This window comes from Plodia interpunctella, chromosome 17 (genome assembly GCF_027563975.2).
Source record: "Plodia interpunctella isolate USDA-ARS_2022_Savannah chromosome 17, ilPloInte3.2, whole genome shotgun sequence".
Lineage (NCBI taxonomy): Eukaryota > Metazoa > Arthropoda > Insecta > Lepidoptera > Pyralidae > Plodia > Plodia interpunctella.
In genome coordinates, this window is record NC_071310.1 from 9,129,898 (window position 1) to 9,151,463 (window position 21,566).

General features: G+C 37.8%; 1 protein-coding gene across 7 annotated transcripts in view; it reads right to left on the reverse strand.

Annotated features, from left to right (window-relative positions):
* Window positions 1-9: 9 nt before the first annotated feature.
* The window catches only part of ps (pasilla), a 57,693-nt gene continuing 36,136 nt past the window's right edge, over window positions 10-21,566 (reverse strand). For 5 of the 7 annotated variants that reach the window (XM_064436512.1, XM_053757604.2, XM_053757601.2 and 2 more), the window contains 6 exons: window positions 16,953-17,106; window positions 15,836-16,005; window positions 13,321-13,488; window positions 12,603-12,810; window positions 6,066-6,296; window positions 10-5,643 (listed from right to left, as the gene is read on the reverse strand). In XM_064436512.1, coding sequence (XP_064292582.1) covers window positions 5,423-5,643; window positions 6,066-6,296; window positions 12,603-12,810; window positions 13,321-13,488; window positions 15,836-16,005; window positions 16,953-17,106 — 1,152 coding nt within the window. In that variant the 3' untranslated portion in view covers window positions 10-5,422. The remainder of the gene's footprint in view (window positions 5,644-6,065; window positions 6,297-12,602; window positions 12,811-13,320; window positions 13,489-15,835; window positions 16,006-16,952; window positions 17,107-21,566) is intronic. The other 2 variants (XM_053757600.2, XM_053757602.2) reach the window with 2 other exon arrangements.

Sequence of the window (21,566 nt, forward strand, 5' to 3'; positions counted from 1 at the left end):
AAACAAACATTCTTCTTTTGCATTTATTTAATGTTAATATAATATAGACAATGTTCAAGGTACCTTTTAATTGGTTTTCGATCTTTTTAACACTAAGACATTATTAACCTTCCTTTTTACCTCTTAACTTTTACAACATTGCAAAATAACATTTCATTAGAAAATCAATCATGTCAACTAAATAATAATAAACATTGACTAAAATATACAGAATTTTAAATTAAAAAAAAAATTATTCAACATTTCAATTCAAACTTAATTAATAATTATTTCTCATACATAACATTGCAGACCCGTTTATCGTAAACCAAGTTAACAAAATAATAAAAAATAAAAAACTCCATCAATGAACTGTACATCAACAAATGTTTTCAACGTATTCTATACATAACGTGCCGAGCCGCTGTCTATACATACTTATAATACGCAACAAGTTATAATTCAATAGAATTAGTATAACATATCAATCTCAACATGTGTAAAGGTTGATGAGACAACGACTGATCGGCGCTGGGAGCCCGGTACTGCTTCGCACTGTGCGCTCGCTAGAGCCCAGTGCTGGCGGCCAGCGCTAGTGGCCAGCGAGCGCACGCGGGAACCGCACACGACTACATCCTTGCGGACGATTCCACATGAACCGAGTGAAAATTTTAATGACAATAAAAATTATATATTACAATATTCCCATACGTTTGGGACGCGTTTCGTGACGATGTCAATATGCGCAAGTTGATTCCTCAGTCTTTAATAAATTGATGACAATGAGCAAGGAGAAGAACGTAAATGAAACAATGTTATGCAATTATATACAGATTGTGAGTAATATCGCGCCGTCGCGGCCCCGCCAGGGGGCGTCGCGGGCAAAACCCGCCGCTTGCGTAAACCAAGGAGAAATAACTTTTGAAAATTGCACCAATAAACAAATAAAATTATGGCAATATGCATCGAATGTGGAAATTAACATCGTTAGTCGAAAATAAGTTTTTCGCGATTTCAATAACTCTGAAGAAATTAACATGTGTATCAACTTAATTTTTTCATGGTGCAATCTTCAACAAGGGAAATTCCTTGGCGATTCGACTAAAAATGGCGCCGTGGCTTGTACTTTGGACAGTCGTACGCAGCGGGCGGCGGCGCGCGGTCGTGTGCGATTCGCGCCCATCCAATACAAGCGTATGGTGATGTCTTAATGTTGAGTTCGACTTGAACGCACAGCCATTTTCCTATACACAGTATCGAACCTTACTCTAGCCTAGCGCACCAACGGCTGCCACACTCTTGTATACCCACTAGACTACCTATAGTAATTACAATAAACCACTCTATCAACAAATTCAACAACATTTAGCTATTAAAATTAAAAGGAGGATGAGATGCGCGGTCGCCGAGTCCGTCCCGGCGCGCGATCGCAGAACACACACTTTAAAATGGCGGCCATATTTGTTTTTGTTGCCACTTTTTCGTATCCCAAGGCTAAGCAATGAGTACACGATCGAAAAAATAAATCGTCAGATTCGATTTTTAAATATACTCGTGTATCGATATACGTATATGATAGTGAACTTGAAAAGTAATATTTGTAGGTAAGATTAAACCTCAAAATGGCTAAAAGTGAAAACCCCATACTAAAATCGTGTGTTCTACGCTCGCAACCAACCTTGTTCTCACCGTAACCAGTGAATGGAGAATGCCAACTAGCTAACTTAGCCTACAACATTGAAATCCTTAACCGTAACAGTGTTAATGATTAAATATTCGTCAATAGCGTGTGGGGTGCCGCGTGCGGTGTGAACGATGCGGGGATCTACGGCGAGGGACTGCCCACGAGTGTACTACGAAACGACTGCTAAAATTTTGACACAACCAGAAACAGGCACCCGTGGTAGATTGACGTTTATGCGGGGGCTGTCAATGTCAAATACGCGACATGTCAAACGGATCAAAAGTTAACGGAACGTTTATAACGGCTTAGACGTTATCTTCTCGAAATTGTAAGCTATTTTCGCAACTATCAACAACAGTGACGAATTAGGTAACGACACAAGGAATACTATAACATTGATTTGAGGTAACGCACGCGTGACATGTCGCTCGTGTTCACACGGAGTGTGCGGTGCGAGTGCGGGCGCGCTAGTGTCAGTATCACAGAAACAGTATAGAACCTTGTCTCGGCGTCTCGCTGCAAACGTCGTGACGCTGCACTATTATTTATTATCTTTCCACACAATAAACTTTATTCAGATAATGTTACCGCACTAAAATTATTATTTTGTATTCACGATATACTCTCAAATATTGTAACAACTTCAGTATAACAACTTTAACATTTCCAGTATTAATTAAAAAATTATCTATACATACCCATAATATTGTTTTTTTTTTTAAATATGATAATTATAACTAACTAGAATTCCACCGATAACTATTTAATTCGGATGTTCTTCGCGATGTCGCTTGGTTTAAACGGTCACAATCGAGGGCTAACGAGAAATAGGATATAACAAGTGACAGATGGCGCTTAGAGCGTTAAATTGACGTGAACGGAGCCAAAACCAGATTTCTTAACTTCGATTTATGGAATCTTAAGACTTAATATTTCATTATATAAATACGGGGAAAGTTAAAAATGTTTATATAAATTGGAACCATCGTAGTCATTCGTGATAACGCACAGCGCCCTCTGTCGTCAACGCGGTGTGAATAATAGCGTACACCGCGAAGAACAGCCCGACAACGACAGGCAAGACGCAACACTGAGAGAAAGAAAGAGACAGCTACAGAGCGAGTCTACCCCGGCGGTCGCAGGGACCGGATGCTGGTCGGAGCCGAAATCAAATTCCCGAATAATTGACGATTTACTTACACGTATCGACTAATCAAGTATTTCCAATAAAATTGAGCTTGTAAAATCGACGTTCACAGGCGTTTGGATGTACCAATGATTGGCCAACTGCCCACTGGATGTGAGACGTCACGACTGCGCCTGCGCACATTCTCTTATTGGAGCGATTCGACATGAAATGCTCCGTATTATTTATATCTTTTGCTGACATCTTTGGAGTTCTAGCATGTTCGACGCAGTCGCGATCACAAATCCTCGTATTAATTGACAAAGACGTTATCTGTACCTACCCCCAAATATACATATTAAGATGAGAAGTCGAAAAACACCAGAAAGATCGAACAGCGATTCCTATGCATTAAAGATAGAATATATGAACTACCTATGTGAATTAACTACTGTAAAGTTACCTACATAACACACGTATATTATAGTAATACATATGCTCGCGCTGTGCCAGCCCCGATAGTGCCATCGAGTTCCTAACGCTAGATACATCAATTAACATTAATCTTTATTATTATTTACATGTAAGGGGAATATACACCACGCGAGCTCATTCTATCCCCACTCCACCAAGGTCCAGCCACAGGCTATGCCATCTATAGTACAGTCCAGGGAGAAGATCAAAAAGCATTCGCTCGCTCAGTGTAAATCAGCCTTATCATGTATATCAGGTTAATCTTTGCAGTTATATTTTCGACATTTCGAGGTGTCGGCGAGCGGCACAGCGCCAGCAACGCAGCAACAGTACCGCAACTTACTACCTACGTGTCGTTGGACAGAGGTACTTAACTAATTATTTCTAGAAATTTCACTTCGCGGAAGTACCAGGTTACGGCGTCTCGAACCAGCTCCTTAATATTTTGTTTAACGCTTAACTTGAAGATTTAGCTGAGAAGTCTCTCAATTCCTTTTCTTACTAACTACCGTACATTAAGCCGATCCGAATATATTATTATGTTTACGATTTCTTTTGTACTTCTTTCCTTTTGATAAGTATCTGCCATTACGGAGTCGCGCCCGTCGCGGAACTACATGGCACTTGTGAGGTAACCGAACAACTTAAACTATCCGAGGGACTGCGGACACACGTCTCAACGAGCAAAGTTAGCGACTGTAAATAAGATTTATAATATTGTCATCTCAATCAATATATAGAATCTGCTTTTTAAAACATTTAAAATATATCTCTACTAGTCTGGACATGCGTTATATTTTATTAAATTGTACTTACATCGTAAGGATTTAGACCGACGTCGAATCGTTAGCTACGAAACATCCCTAAATCAACACAACATTATAAATGGATAAAAAAATAAAGATCTTCAACGAGAAATCAGGAATGACCGGAACTGCGTCCCGTCTGCGGCCGGCGCACGCCAGCGGCCGACGACCCCGAGCCGTTTCTCGTCTTTCAACAAATTATACATTCATATTCTTTTTTGACACGCTCAAAGAAGATCCATAAAGTTGCGAACCGTATCAGGATCTTAAAAAAAAAACATTTTCACTGAACTGTCATCTGTCAAAACCTGTTTGACAAGCCGCTGACGTGCGTGAACCGCGCCAAAATAAACTAAAACAATAACTTATCAATGGTAACATTTACAATGAACGTTGACAAAATAAAATGTATGCAGATGTGTGAATATACAAAAATAAAATGTGCAATGGAATAGGAATTTCCGTGATAGGACATATCACAATCACTTCGTTATATCTTAGACGTCTGCTAGGCAGCGCGAAATAACTTGTCGAACATAAAATATAGCTATAATAATAAACAACTATGTGGTACATGCATAAAATCAATATACATAAATCTATGTAACTGTAAATAGGTAACTATGAGCGACTGCTCGGATTAGAGCGATTCGCGCGAAGCTGCGAATTCGCGAACGCTTCTAAGTGCGCGGGCGGCGGCTTGACTAGAACTACGGCGGGTGACTAGAGATGGGTTTACGCCCGGGCGTAAGCTGGGCGTAAACGAATGAACGTGTTGCCCGTGCATAAACGTTTATGCCCAGGCGTAAACAACATTTAACATTTGTATGGCGCCCGGGCGTAAACTGGCATAAACCTTTTTCGGCGTAAAACAATATCTGCGTCACACGTCCTGCGCCCGCCGCCCGCAAGAGACATCGATGCGGAACACACATTTTTTTTCATATTATTACATTACTTGTTATTATGCTTTAATGGAATAGCTTAAAGTGCTATTCAATGGACGTATATCGTAGCATGTTGCATTTATATATTGAGCTAATTATACACATGATTTTGGCAAATAAAAATTGGCACAGCACATTTTTAAACTTGCGGTGAAACGAATATTCTCTCTTTTAAAGTTCATTTGTAAGATGAAGCAAGAGAAATATTAACCGATCATTAAAGACGTAGTAGCATTTACAAACTGAACAGAAAATATGTCCTAGAATGCCGTCGAATTTTATTCCCTTGCAGACATTCAAACCGGCGAGTTAGCTCCCACTCTTTTTTTTAACAATAAAACATATATCCCCGATCGAATGTCGAATTAAAAAAATGTGTGTACCGCATGAACCCCAGCCTCGGCGATTACTGCATGAGGCCGGAGATGGCGTTGTGCCGCGTGCGCTTGAGCTCCTCCTCCTGGATCTTCTGCTCGATGAGGTACTGCGCGCTGCTGATGGCGGGCGCGGAGCCCGAGATGGTGACGATGCGGTTGCGCGTGCCCGGCGCGAACGTGCCCTTCTTGGAGATCTGGATGTTGGCGCCCGACATCTGCTGGATCTCCACCAGGCTGCGCCCGCCGGGGCCTGCAATGCCATTGCGGCTTGCTATCACTCTCGCGACCACATCGTCCGACCTGACTCACTTGCTTCCGGTGAAGGAAGGAAAATATCGTGAGGAAACCAACGCGCTAGACTTGCCATTTAGACATCGGTAAGTAGTCTTAGAACTCATCCCATAAGTGAAAAATATGTTCACTGAGAATTATGTCGATTTTAGGGATAAAAATACCTAATTCCGTCTTTAAGTAGATTTAAAAAAAAGTTTTTTTGTCAAGTTGCAATATTTTGTAAGTGTCAAAAAATTTCGCAATTTTTCAATGGACATTAATATATAAATATGACAAATTGAATCATTAAACAAAATTGGACATGACGAATATTTATCGATGTATTGTCTTCTAAATTCCAATGTGATAAAATCTCCAAGCCATATGCGATTGACTCACCGAGTATAGCGCCAACGATGACCTCCGCAATCTCCACATTCTTGGAATCCTTTGCTTGGCCATCAGCAGGCGTGGGACTCTTGCTCAAGGGCAGAAGCCCCGCGGAGGGGAAGCCTGGAACTCCGGCGCTCAGGGAAATCGGCGCCACAGCTGAGGGGCGAAGCGCGTCGAATGCAACCTCCGCGAAACGCTCTAATCCGCCGCGGTTGACGCCGCTCACGCCGGTCACGCCTGACACACACCACGTGACAGGTCGGTGGTGACACTTACATTAGAACGTTTCGCGCTGTTGCCAAATAGACGGGTTATTTTGCGTGCGCGCAGGGGCAGCGCTACGACTTTTGTTATCAGTTTTTTTTTATTGTTTAATGCCAGTGCACGCTTTTTTATTTAGGAAGTTAGTTCGCGGTTTGTTTGTAGAGCATTTTCTTATTGATTTTTAAATTTTTTGTGTTGCATATTGAAGCCATTTGAAATTACAAGAAGAACGTCGCGAACATGTTAGGAAATGCATCTAGCATCATAATTATCTGTGTTAAGTTAGTATATAATGTAAATTGATTTGTTAAAACAAATTATTATTTAGAGTATAATATAATATGATTTAATTTTTATTAAACGGTGACCTACTTACTCTTTTATATGAAATGTCACACGTTTTAAATAACTTCTAATATACCGGCCGTTGGCGGTACCGCTTCATGCATTGTTAAAAGGTATAAAAGATGGTTGAAGGTGCCTAATATCTAGATTAATAAGGCAGAGCTAAACGAAAAGACTGATAATATGACTAAAAGCAAATAATATGATTAAAATTGTGATTAATTAAAAAAAACACACTAATAATTACGATAAGCTGTTTACGTACTGAAGAATGACAAATTATAATTATCTGAAAACTCGACGGCAGAGGTGTGAATGGCTTCGTGAACATATATTTCGAAAACTAGTGAAACTCAGACTACAGACGCAATATTAAAAAGTAGGGTTTGTAATGGTAATGATAAGCCGTTATCGTGTGGATATACACTCTGATGATACACTTACGCGCGTCCGTACTTACAAGAAACTATTTTTCATGCAAAAGAAACTGTATAATCTGTGAAATACGTGATACGAAAAAAAAAACGTACACTAGCATTGACCAACTAGATTGCAACGGAACGGCTCATGAACAGTGTCGTCGGTAGCGCTGCGTTGCGGGAATAGAGAAGAAGATGAATGGAGAAAGAGCAGCTAGGGAGACATGAAAAATAATAATAAAAATATGCCCACTCTGTGTGAAAAACCGAAAATATAAAAAGCTAATTTTTGGACATTCGTTCGACGACTTCAATAAAAAATTCTATACATTGGTAATGTTTTGTCTAGATGCTCAGTCCATGATTCTCAACAACTTTTAGTATGGGAGAACTCCGAAATCTCGAAAAGAAAAAAAAAACAGCTGTTGTAATACAAAATTAAATACCTAACTTGTGGAAAATGTATGGATCAGCTGATTTGTTTTTCGCGATTTCGCGATCAGCTGATTTCAAGGTTGCTTCCATACGAAAAGTCGTTCAGTACCGTGGACTGAGCATGTAGATAAAATAATGCCAATTTTTATAAGAAATCACCCTGTATAGCGAGGTTATGTATGGTTGGACACCCAGAAATTAAGATTAACGTTGTAATTTAATGCCAAACTTGTGTTACCTCGCCTAAATGCTACATATCGGTGCCATTCATCGTAAGAGAAATAACCATGTTCTAGACTAAACTTCATTATTGCACTTATGATAAGCGGTCAAACAAATCGAAGTAGGTTTTATCGATGTTTCCGTGTTACACATGGCGGCATAGACACAAGGTCGCATCGATACAGGTTGGCGTGCAAACACTTCACTTATTATTAATATATTGCCTCATAGCTGCCCTTTCTGTTGCCGTGCCATTAAAAACGTCGCGTTTGCATACGATTTTGTATGTCATTCAACTGTTTCGACACAATTTATTATAACCAACTAAATAAATATATAAGGACAAATCACACAGATTGAGCTAGCCCCAAAGTAAGTTCGAGACTTGTGTTATGGGATACTAACTCAACGATACTATTATAACAAATACATATATACATCCAAGACCCGGGCCAATCAGAAAAATAACAATTTCCATCATGACACGACCGGGGATCGAACACGGGACCTCTCGGTTCAGAAGCAAGCACTTTACCACTGAGCCACCGAGGTCGTCGACTAAGTGAAACATCCCAAATATGTTTGCTACCTCTTCACGCTTTATTTTCTTAATATTCTTAAAATTTCTTATGACATGTAGTTAAGAGCACGAAGAACATAAATATATTGTCTGAAAGAGACATTATGCTAAATAGGCATTCTGCGAAAGAGACATTCTACGACTCGGGGACATTATGCGAAAAAAAAAACATTATGCGTCCTTGATTGACACATCATAATACATTATTAATTTTGTTGTTTTTACAACAACTAAGAAAGCTATCTTTCGATGGCGGATTTTTTTCGTCGGAATTTTTGATTTAATTTGTTTCTTTATCAATAACATACCTAATTTTAGTATATGTGACTTCTTAAATGTTGTATGTTGAGTTTCAATATACCGACATGTGTTCCCATAACAATTTCTTCATTGTCACATCTCTGAACCATATTTACAGCAACAAACTCTCATTCATTCAATCAAATTAGTTTTTAAATTACTAAAAAATCATTCATAATTTTCAGATTGACCTGAGTCTTGGATGTTTATCTAGTGGTTTTGTCCCATATTTAATTATTTATTTTAAAAAATCGACGAAACTAACCGAATGCATACGAAATAAACGACGCAAACGCGACACCAACAGCATTTGGTAATGTATTGCCGATGGTTGGTCTAAAGCGATGTGAAATTTGGAAGACTTTGTATAGGAGCGGAACACAACCGAAGTATTTTATGCCAATGGTGGACATAACCAGCAATACAACACAACCAGTGCCTTGGACTAGGCATGCGATTACTTAAAAATACATGTATGTACTTCAAGTTTTTTTTACTTTTGACGCGAAGTGTTTCTTGCACTTCAATTGCTTGTAATATATTTATTATTAATATTCATGTATCCATTAAACTAAGGCGTATTAAGTAAGTATCCTGAAACACATTAAAATTTATTTTCTATTTTATCCTAAAATAGCTAATATGCAATTATGCGAAAGTAAGTTTGTTTGTCACCTCTTCACGCCATCTACTCAACCAATCTTTTTGAAACTTTGCTTACGTTTAGATTGAAGGACATAGGGTACCTTTCATCCCGGTAAAATATGCGAATGAACAATTATATTCTAAATCAATGTAGTTTTACAACGTTATCAAAAAACCTGCGTCGCTTTGCTAGTACCATCAATGGTACTAGTGACAGAAAATTATGACAGTAGTACCATCACTAAACTTGTGCTTCTTGCGTCAATATATAGCTTTATGGACACAAAAAATATTAAACTATATTTTTGAAAGTTTAAATGCGACGGAAACAATTGGCGTCAGTTTAGAAATAACAAAAGCCACAGTACCAGATAGTGAACTCAAACGGAAATTTAGTCGAAAACAGCCAATGGTGATGATGTGCAAGCGAGAATTTAGAATTTAGCGTTTGCGGTTTGGAGGCTCCAGCGCGGAACCACAATATGGCGGACACGTGAAGCCACGAGATGGCGCGGAACGGGAGACCCGTGGGCGTCGTCACAGATTGCGGAATTCTAATAATATTTGCATCGACAAGCTATTTTAGTTTAAGTTTTTGCGCTCATTTATGTAAGAATATATCCGTTATAAATGTATCTATTTAAATAAAATAACAAAAATAGATTACAATAAGAGTTTTTTTTTTAAATAAAAATCGGAAATGTTTATTGAAGTGAACTTAGCAAAGATTTGTTTTGGTAAAGATTTACGAAAAGAGGCTAGATATTCGTTGACACCATTCTCTATTCCATAATGTTAAACGATCTCCATTAAAACCATACACGAACTAAATATTCAATAGAAATATTGTAGAGGTGAATAAAGACATTTTTGAGCATGAATATTTAATTGACCACAGCAAGCATTTCGATTTGTAGACAACGCGTCTCCCATTCCGGCCCGCAACAAACCCAGCCCAATGTAAGGGCTCCGTCACACGCATTCCCAATTCGAATAAACCAATTGCAGAGTCAAAATGAGACTCTTGTGTCACCACCTTAATTTTAGCAAGCGAACTTACAACTCAATTCACACAAATCTATTTCTAGTTATACTACATAAAGAGAAACACCTAGAGATATACACATATATTTGTCTCTATGTAATAATATCGCCATTTTGGTAATTTACTTTTTTTATTTTGTATTCAATTATTTTTAATTTGAATAAGAAATATATTTATATGTTGAGTTGTATGTCCGTTTGCTACTCATTTGAATTCAACATAGGCTTTTTGCTGTGCATATTTGATGATATTTATCATTTTGCTTCACAGGCGAAAATTAAATCGATAATCATGTTTTTTTTAATAGGTTACACTGCTTATATAATGATACGATAATACATAACAATATAATACACATGGAGTAATTTCAAATTGATTAGAGATGTTCCCACGTGTGAGCAATCATATCTTTTAATATTGTACCTATTGCTAAATAAAACACTACTTTTAATTAAATTGTAAAAAAGCTTTGCAAGAGTTGTGTAGTTGGTTTCAAAAAATTTATTTAACCAACATACATGAATAATAAATTAATTGGAAATGGGTATACACAATTCAATTGGGTTTAAAACAGATGGCTACGTATTTTTAAAATTCACATCTTTTGTTGGAAACCCAAAAATATTTGAAAGAAACATTTAATTACTTCATCATTCATACTAATAATATAAATGCAAAAGTCTGTCTGACTATCTGTCTGTTTCGCTTTCGTGACTAAACCGCTGTAACCGATTTGGTAGTAGTAGTAGTTAAAGACCCCCGTTCAAACATAGGCTTTTTTTTTTTAAAACATTAACCCCCCAAGTACCATCTATATAGGGGGATGAAAGTTTGTATGACAATCGTATTTCCACTTTCACAAACTCAAGCCTCGAGCAAAAGCTAGTATAGTATAAAAGTAGTGAAAATAAAGAACACATTCTCTTATCTGCACATTACGTAATCAATAATAAGTATATTTATTCTGCTCTGATATGTTTGACCTTGTAAAACAAATTATGTAAACGAGTGCCCGCTACTTATCGAATAACAAAACGCAAATAGTGATTTATACAAATTAAATGTTTCCTTTCAAATACAATGTTCATAAATGTGTATGAAAATGACATCAATGACCGGCGTAAATAAAATTTCAAGGATTGGTACTTAATAATGAGTAAAAAGTTCAAAATTATCGATATTGATGGCCATATATAACGATTTTGTTAACTATCGAATCAAAACTAAAATAAAAATAAAAAAAACCTAAAAAAAAAACCAATCGAATCAATTAGCAAGGGCTAACTGTTTATTGTTATGGCAAATTCTCTGATTCTGATAACTAAATTCTTTCATTAGAATTAGTGTTTATTTCATTCAAATTCAAATTCAAATCATTTATTCAGAAATTAGACCTTCACAGGCACTTTTTCTCGTCAATTTTTATATTTATAGTTATTTCTCACAAGCTACAAACTACTGGCATTTCGGAACGACCACTGCTGAGAAGAAATGCCGAAAGAAACTCATTTGAACAGTGTTGGTCCCTATCATGCCAGATTGGCTTACCGTTATTGCTTTCTCGAGCTTTTTTTGTTATTACAATTTGAATTGCTGAATGTCTTGTTGGCGTTCGCGTACATTCTAATTTTTTACACTGAATTATTAATTGTGAAGAGGAATTGTGACTTGGCTCTAAAATGTTTATTTTGTAAGTAAAATCGTTTATTAGGCTGTTGCAGGTCATCCAAATTTATAAAATAAAAATAATAATAAAAACTTAAATGAAATAATTAATGGCCAGATTGGAATTAATTTATTTTAACGAACAATTTGAGTTAAATTTCATTTACGTCAGGCGTGGTGTCATTGTGCGTTTTTCTTGTAAAACGTGATGATGATTCATATTTCTAGTTTCAATTTATATTCTGAGCGGAAAGTGTCGAGAAATGTTTTCATATTATCACGTTTAGATTTTTATTCACATTTTGTTTCCGTTTTCGTTTGAATATGTCTCAGTCTATGGAACTGAAGGTCCTTTTAAAAAAATATATAAGTTATATTCATAAAGAAGATAATCCAAGACGCGGGGCACAGCTAGATTGCTTTATTATTTAGTAACATAGACTCATTTAAAATCCATGTTCCCTAACCAATATGGAATAATGCGAAATTTGTCTGTCACGTTGGGCCGATTTTGATGAAATTTGGAATCGACCGATATTGAATGACCCGAGATCAGAAATACATCGCTTTGGCAACATTTCTCGACAAGTCCCTGCTAATGAGCAACAAGCAGTGATCCTCACCAGCGTACTGGCCCAGGCCGACCTGCCCGATGGGCCCGAAGACGGGCGGGTCCTGCGCCGGCAGCGGGAAGTAGGCGGCCGACAGCGGCGCGGCCGGCAGCGCCGCCGGCAGCGACAGCCCCAGCACGCCGTGCTTCACCAGCAGCGACAGCGCCGCGCTGATCTCCGACACGCCCGCCTCGCTGTACCCCGACTGGCGGAGGGCCACCTGACGTTTTAGGACGATCCATTACACTCCATTTTTTGTTGTGATCACTTTTCTTACTCGACGATGTGATCAATTTGACTCGTCAATTTGTTAAGGTTGGAATCGTATGGATTTTTAAACGCCGCTTTAACTAACTGATGGGATAATTTACTTTAGAATGAATAAATTATGAGGCGCAGTGGAAACCCTTTTAAAACAACATTTTTATGCAGATTACCAATCAGATGACTAAAGAAGCAACATAGGAAAACATTTAAAAAACTTCCATTCGGTCCATCTCATACAAAACGGTAGATCGGACGTCATATAACCGAAAAAATATATTACCTATCTGTCTCGTTTCTTCTCGTGTGTTTCTAATAAGTATTCTTCTTTCTTGTATTAGTGAGTATTCTTTGTGACTATGACGATGATTTTTAACGATACTTATCACGAACCTTTTTCACATAGCTGTGTGTTTGGAGGAGCCGCAGAGTGCAGAGTGCAGAGTGCAGAGTGCAGCTAGCTCACCTTGATGTGGTCGAGCGTGTGCTGTGAGATGGGCGCGGGCTGCTGCGCGCCGGGCCCGGCCAGCGACAGCGACAGCGCCAGCGCGCCCAGCGCGCCGCCGCCCGCGCCGTTCACCAGCACCGACCCCACCGACCCCACTGATCCCACCGACCCGCCCAGCCCGTGCGACTGGAATACACCACCAATACGTTTGTTATATTACTCCCGTGGGAGTTTCGGAATAAAAAGTACCCTGTGTTATTCCAGGTTTAATTCTATCCGTATACCAAATTTCATAACAATCGGTCCAGTAGATTTTGGGTGAAAGAGTAACAAACATACACTACATACACACAAACTTTCGCATGTATAATATTAGTAGAATCATTCTTATTCAAATTTAATATCATGTTCCAAGATGGAATACACCACCAATACGTTTGTTATATTACTCCCGTGGGAATTTCGGGATAAAAAGTACCCTGTGTTATTCCAGGTTTAATTCTATCCGTATACCAAATTTCATAACAATCGGTCCAGTAGATTTTGGGTGAAAGAGTAACAAACATACATACACACAAACTTTCGCATGTATAATATTAGTAGAATCATTCTTATTCAAATTTAATATCATGTTCCAAGATCGAAGGTATCTTACAAGAAGAAGAGACTAAATTGCTTAAGACATTTCACTTGTCCATTTTTTGTATAGACTACTGGCCCGTCCCGGCTTCGCTCAAATAATCGCGTCGTGTAACACCGAAATAAATAAATTACATAGGAAGCGACACAGCGCTCCATTACGATACATATGTATAATCAAGTGATAAAACACGATAACGAACAACCTATGTTCAAGGCCGACTGCTATTGCACAGTGCATTCTGTAAGCGGTATATACCGGATAAATCAAAATGCACTCCATTTACGTCACGAATATATGATTGGAGGCAATTTTTTATTTGGTCGCTTTATACTTTGAGGAGGTAATTATATTACATACCGACAAAGTGAATAAGCAATTAATTTAGAGTAACACTTCTTCTTTCTTATCAAGTGTATTATTGCTTACATTGATGTCAAATTAAGTCGCCGAAAGGTATCAGTTATGACTTTTATGTAACACTAGAGAAACTTTTGATTCGGTCGCGTTGTATTTGTTTCATGTCCATCTGGAAATTACTTGAGTGCAATTATTGGATTTAACGCAATTTTTATTAAAGAAAAAGACAAAATATTACCTGCGCGCAACCCTAGTAGTTCTATAAAATGAATAGGAATCACGTGTTTATTTCGCAACACCCTAAAATGTACAGTCGGCAGCACAATAGACCTATCCAAATTGTCAGCAATGTACCGCGACATAGACGCCCATGCGGGGTAAATTGACACGCGGTCGAGCGTACAACTTTTCAATTAAAAACAATTTCAGACAGAAAATTCACATACATTTCTGTAACAATTTTGCCCAATGTTAGCTAGCAAATAAATACATAAAATACACATTATATACAGCTGTAGACATAGCACAATAAATAACAGTATATTCGGAATACAAAGAGTAAAAATACAGTAAAAGCAGAATGAGGATCATGGAACGTTCCAGACCTGGACACGCTCACAGGAGCCCATCATGACAGGCGCTGGCGGTGGCGGGATAACATAACCTTCACCAGCCATTTTAATGTCCCCACTGCCGGGGCACTGACCTCAATAGATGGACAAGGAATTTAGGCTATGATGGTCACCCACCACGCAGGCCCAATGTGGATTGGCTGGTTAACAAATGAAAATACGACGGCTTAAGGGGGAGGGAGAGGGGCAGGGAGAGGCTGTACTGTATATTATAGTGTGGTTTAGAAAATAAAAATATGGGACGATATTGGGTTATCAACAGTTTTATATAGTTACAACATCCAAGCGTAGAAGGAAGCATTAAAGGAAGAATAGAATGACAGAGACTACAACACAAAATTCTTCAAAAAGGGCGTGAAAAGATCAATTAAGGGTTGGCAACGCGCTTGTGACCTGCTGTAGCAGGCTACGGTGACCATGCCCTTTTGCAGTTTTATCAGTATCAAACAATTCCTGGTTTCGGCAACGCGTTTGTGATACCCCTGGTATTACAGCGACTCTCATCATGTAGCCCGCAAGAATACTTGCAGGCAAATAGGCTATCAGTAATACAGACACCTGTTTAGTAATATAAAAAAAAAACTAAAAAAAATGGTTGCCTGTAAAGTCGGTTTTACGGGCGAAGATTTTACGTGACAACGTCTTTTTACGCGCGCGGCAGACCGATCATAGTTGAGTGGGAGAGAGACGCAAGGCATTCGGCGGGCCTCTCTCTCGTTCGGTGACTCATCGTAACGTTACCGGGCGTTACACTTTTTCATAAGTGACTCCCAGCCGCAACATAATTTAAGACGTTGTCACGTCAAAAAAAAAAAGGAGGTTAAAAACAATGCGACAGGCGTTATACATAATCCAACCAGCGCCCCAGCGTTACAAGAGCGTGTCCAAGTCAAGTGGTCACCTCGGTCACCTCAGCGGTGGGCACGGCGTACGGGGAGCCGGTCGGGTTGTAGTTGGCGACCGGTCCGGCCACGTCCGCGTACGACACGTTCGGACACGAGCCGGACTGCGGGTCGTCCACCACCTTCTGTAGTATCATCACGCAGGCTTTCTTGTTGTTTTCCTTCTCGCCTGAAATATATATATATATTACTTAATTTACGCCGGCTTCGCTCGGGTAAAAACATAATGAATTATACAGCTAAACCTTTCTCAAGAATCATTGTATTTATTGTTGAAAACTGCGTGAAAATCCGTACAATAAATTTTTGAGTTTATTGCGAACAAACAGACGGGACAGAGGACTTTGTTTCATATTATAATATGTAAGGTTTCTTGAGAGAGGCACAGGACAGAGGAGGTTGGCGTACGCGAAGAGAGGCCAGCAGTGGGCACAAAGAGGCTGAAATGATAAAGGATTTGTGGCAACGAAGTACATACAGTTTTCTGGAATGCCTATGAAGCCATATGGACAATGTGGTGTTACAAAATATAGTATCTTTGAGTACGTATCCCATAATACAAGTCTCTAACTTGCTTTGGAAGATAGTCTGGCACAAACAAAACGGTCCACTTGACGTCGTGTCCCAATTGCTAATTCGTGCATAAACGATTGCTTGGTTATATCGCCCAAGTTTAGTGAGACCATAGCCAAGCTTGGGTTTAGACATAAATCGATATTATCTTAAATTAGTTTTTTAACAAAATATTTATTTTTGACCTAATGTATGTATGTATTAGAGAGACCGTGTGACAAAAAATCATGTAGTATACCGTTGAGGAGTTCCCTCGTGGGGAGCCGATCTCGGGTGCACTGGCTGCATCAGGTCATGATTATCCCAATAATGCATTGTAATGGAAAAACACACTTAAGTGAAACTAAATAGAAGCTTATAAAAAGTAATGCACTCTATGGCTGGGGAAGAAACCGAGAAAAGGGAGTCACAGAACCCATACGTAAGGGCCCGGCCCCATCGTTGCGTCGATGCAGCGCGTTGCCGCTCCGTTGTTTCACATGGATTTTGACAGTGACGTGCGTCTCGTCTCGTCACTGAAAATGGTACATAACAATTGCTTACCGACGACGGTGATACATCTCTCCTGCAGCGACAGCTCCTTGGCCTTCTGCGAGATCTGGACGTAGCTGCCGCTCTGCTCCTTTATCTGCTTGATGTAGTTGCCCCCTTTACCTATTATCATGCCCGCTGTGGAATTTGGCACCAGTATCTTCACCTGCAACAAGATATGTTACGTTTATATTGTGTCTTTGAGAACATATTCATTTTTTTCATATCTTTGCTATGTGAACCTGAAAAAACCTTGCTGTACGTTGTTATTTATGTATGTATTTTCATTGACAATTATATTTTATTGTATAACCGATTTCGAATTAGCAACGCTGCCAGCCAGAGCACATTGCACATTGCAGGGCAACGCTCAATAATTTATACTACATAATTTGTATTTTTTAAAATTTCGTTTATTATTAAATGTGTCCCTAGTATCACTAGTTTGTTTTGATAAATAATTTGAAGTTTGTGATCACATACGTCAGAAAACGTTCGTCATATGTATTAATAAATCAACATACATCCTATATATTTGTAAGCCAATAAAATGAACAATTCTAAAACGAAAACAACAAACTGCAAACTGAATGCTAACAAACTTTAAAGGAAAACAAAACTTCCGACTAAGAAGCCACTGAAATATTCCGCAAAATGTCTCTATTGTGTGTAATATTCAGTAAGAAAACCTGTTCAAACTTCAAATGTTGTCCGTGGAAAAATATTTTTCAGCGGACCTAGAATACACCCTTGACAGACTCACGGATAAGCCCGCTTACCGCATTGCGGAAGCCACTCTTATCAACGAGAATAACGATATCTTGCTTCAAATTTTAAAATGATGTGAAAAATATCACAGCGAAACACAAAGGGCAGATCTATTGCTTTTGAAGTCAGTTTCTCAAATTGTTTATTATAAAGTTTCAGATTTTAAACAATGCCTTTAAAAATTGTTTCATTAAATAATGTTTTTGGAGCTGTTATTAACGCAGTAACTGAAAGTCACGATTCTGCTACTGTGAATGTGAAATCAAGGTCGTGTGACATTGAGCCCGATGGAAAACGACTAGATGTAGTTTTTACGTGCTGACAGTCGGCTATTGGCATCCTAGAAGCGTCAGCGTGGTGGTCTTGTTAAAGCTTTATAGTAATGAATTATATGTAAAGGGTGATAAAACAAATGATTACTACACGCCATAAATAGGTACAATTAATATGTTTTTAGTGACATTGTAAGAAATCTGCATTACGTAACTTAAAAAGATATAAGTTCCTCCAATGACACATTGACGTATCTCGATAATAATACGGTTTAAAAAAAGTCCAATCACATTATTGACTCAAAATAAAATTCAAATTGAACATTCCTCATTCAACTTGGGATGATATGCGTCAGCTATCAAAAATTTACTTAAAACGTAGCTCTACTGCAGATTTTCCAAAGCTCAGATGAAGAAGAAATTGACTGGACAAGGGGTAAGTTTTGTAGCATTTATAGTTAACAAAAACTTTTTTGATTTCATGAAAGGAGTCGAAACTTTACAATCGAATATTTAGTCAAGTTATTCAGGTCAAAATAGATATAATACTGGAAACTGCTGTTATCGACTAAAGCAGCTATAAAACCATAACGAACAATAACAAAGCTGACCTTTGTTTTTAACGCTGATTTGTCATGACGCAATCCTGTTTAACATATGAACATGAAACATAGACTGATATACCAGAATGGGAGATCTCAAAAGGTGTAATTAGTAGAATGATTGTTAACACCAACCAATTATTGATTGAAATTTGTTTCAAACAAATTTTATTTTATTAATAAGGTGTGCAGAACAGATTAAAGCCACATCACACAACTGGGTTGTAGCCCAATACATACTACACACACACACACACACAGAAAGTTTATAATTTAGAAACGTCAATTACCTACGTTTTACGATGTTTTATTGATTCAAATGGAGATAAGCTAGAAATTCAAGATCTACTAACTCTACTTCAACTAAATCATAATGTAATTCTCCCCAAAACCATTATCGCAGCTAAGACTAAAATCAGAATTGGTTATGTTCTAATCCTCTCACACAATACGGACATAAACGACATAGCTTCTGACTAAATTATTATACATGCCAAGCACATTAACGCGCTGAATAAGTAACGCAATAAGTAAATCATGGCGCGTGTACTGTCAACGAATGAATGGCCTGAATTATGGGGCATTCTCCGCGAGGTGTAATCTTGAAATAACAAAGAGATTATGCAAATTCCGAAGACGACGGGGTGAAAACGAGGAAGGAAAAAGTGTTTCCAAAGGCTGTTAACGCTACGATATGAACGCTGCAAGGAGTATGCAGAAAGAGAAGACAATATTATGGCGGTTAGTGTTTTCAGCTTCTAGTTTTAGTTTTTTTAGACTATTTTTAAATTAAACAAATTTCTTAGAAGAATAGAAAAACGCTTCATAGGTTTTTATTTTTATTTTTACTTATTTCGCTCCATTACTTTATGAAACTTCTGCCCATCATTACCAGAGTTATTCTTCTGTATAACTTTTTCTTTTACGACAGTAAAACACCTAGATACATTTTAGTCACGTTTACATAACTGCGAAAGAATGACAGAAAAACTATAGTCACGTTTCGGCGCATCTGTGACTGTTGATCAAAAAAAGTTATGAGTTTGAAGCTATCTTGTACTTTATGATTTTTACAGGATGTTTGATTTTAAGAACTTCATATTGTGGTTATCCTGTGAATCAATATTACGAAATATAAGGAAAATTTGTGAATATAATGTTATGGGCAATTTCAAACGAGGACGTGTATGGATTTTATAAATTAGGCTACAAACCTTGTGTCAGTAACTCACATCCATGCAACTTGTATGGAGCGCTTTGCTCATTAATTCATGAAAAAATTAAAAATATGTTGTCCGTTGGCAATATATCATCTTTATCTTTATATTCATAAGGATCAAATTAATAAATTCGTAAAGGAGGAGCATTATCATTATTTTTCACCTTATACAAACAAACCCTATTTTTTGCTGAACACCGCGACATTGGACTTTGTAGTCTGACGATTATGTGGACGACAATAATGTCTGGCCCAAGCAGTATCCATGCAGTATCCTCATAACATATGTAATTGATTTATGATATTATTACGTACGTGTTGTATATTTAGCTTTATATATATATATTGTGTGACAATTTTCAATAATTTTATTGGAAAGTCAACTTTTATTTTATTTATTCATTCAAATTTTGTCATTTTTAATAATGATGTAAATTCGTCCTCCTAATTTTTAATATATGTATAAGACCTATATTTGATAATTGACGTCCTTGGAGAAAAGGCTGCGGTGAATTTTGTTGCGCCGCTTCTTCTTCACCTGCGCTTTGGAAGCCGGCAGTAGACTTAGTTTAAGTAATTTTTGACGTCAATAAGTGATGTATATCATCCTAAATTGAATAAAGAATTTTGAATTTGAATTTGAATGTAGTGAGTAAAAACTATGTAACTAATAGTTGAAAATATAAAAAAATATTTTTACGCAAGTAATGGTAAGTGGTAATCGCTAACGGATTCAATGTAATGGAGGCGGTAACTATTATGATGCAACCGCGATGAATAGCAATGAACATCAATTTGAATATTACACGACCAGTTTAAAGAGACACACGTGGTGGTGTTAAATTGGTTTGGTCAAGTGGCTAGCTGAGCTAGTTGTCTGATATTGCTATTGGTTACCTTATCTTTGTGGTCTGGCAATGGAAATTCCATCATAGCGGAATTTTCTACTTTTCTTGGTTCATATCTGACTGTCTACACTGTTGCCAGTGAACTTGTTGGGGCAAGTTGTAAGAGAAAATAATGACAGTGGTAGTGAAGATTCCTTTTAAATAATTCCAGCCAATTTTGCTAGACCTTGTGAAACGTTGGACAGTGTCGTGTTAAGAGGCCCGTCCTTGTTGCCACATACTCATATGGCTGCGGCAACAAGGACGGGCCGTCACGAAGCAGCGGAGTTCGAAAGACCATGTTACATAAGGGCAAATGTAATTAACTTCACTAAACCTTGCCTAGAGTTCCGCTCCTGTGGGATTTCAGAAACCAGACGACTTAGGTTGATTAATTAGGCTTTGTCACGAAGAAAATGTTTAATTAATTTTGTTGAAATCTAAAAATTTGCCATTTGACACAAATAACCAGTTTGCTGCACAAACCACCTGTTCAAACATACAATTCTCGACTATAAACTCCATTGTATGTGAAGTTCGTGGACGTTTTGCACAACAAATAGTAGCATTATGAATTTTTCACTATACACTACGGGAGCGCAGGTGGACAGCGACTACATTTTTTTTACAAAACTTACTCTATATATAAACATATCTTTGAATAAAGTATTCTGGACTTAATTCTGTATTTATCCTCATTCATCAAGCTACATAAAACTCGTTTCAATATTACTATCATAAAATATTCCAAACGAAAACTGCTTAATTGATTAAAACAAATTTGAACGCGATAAAAACTTCCAACGCTTTGAAATTTAAGTAAATTTAAGCAAGCAAAGAATTAATACGTAATTTGATGCGGGCCACCGCCCACGGCT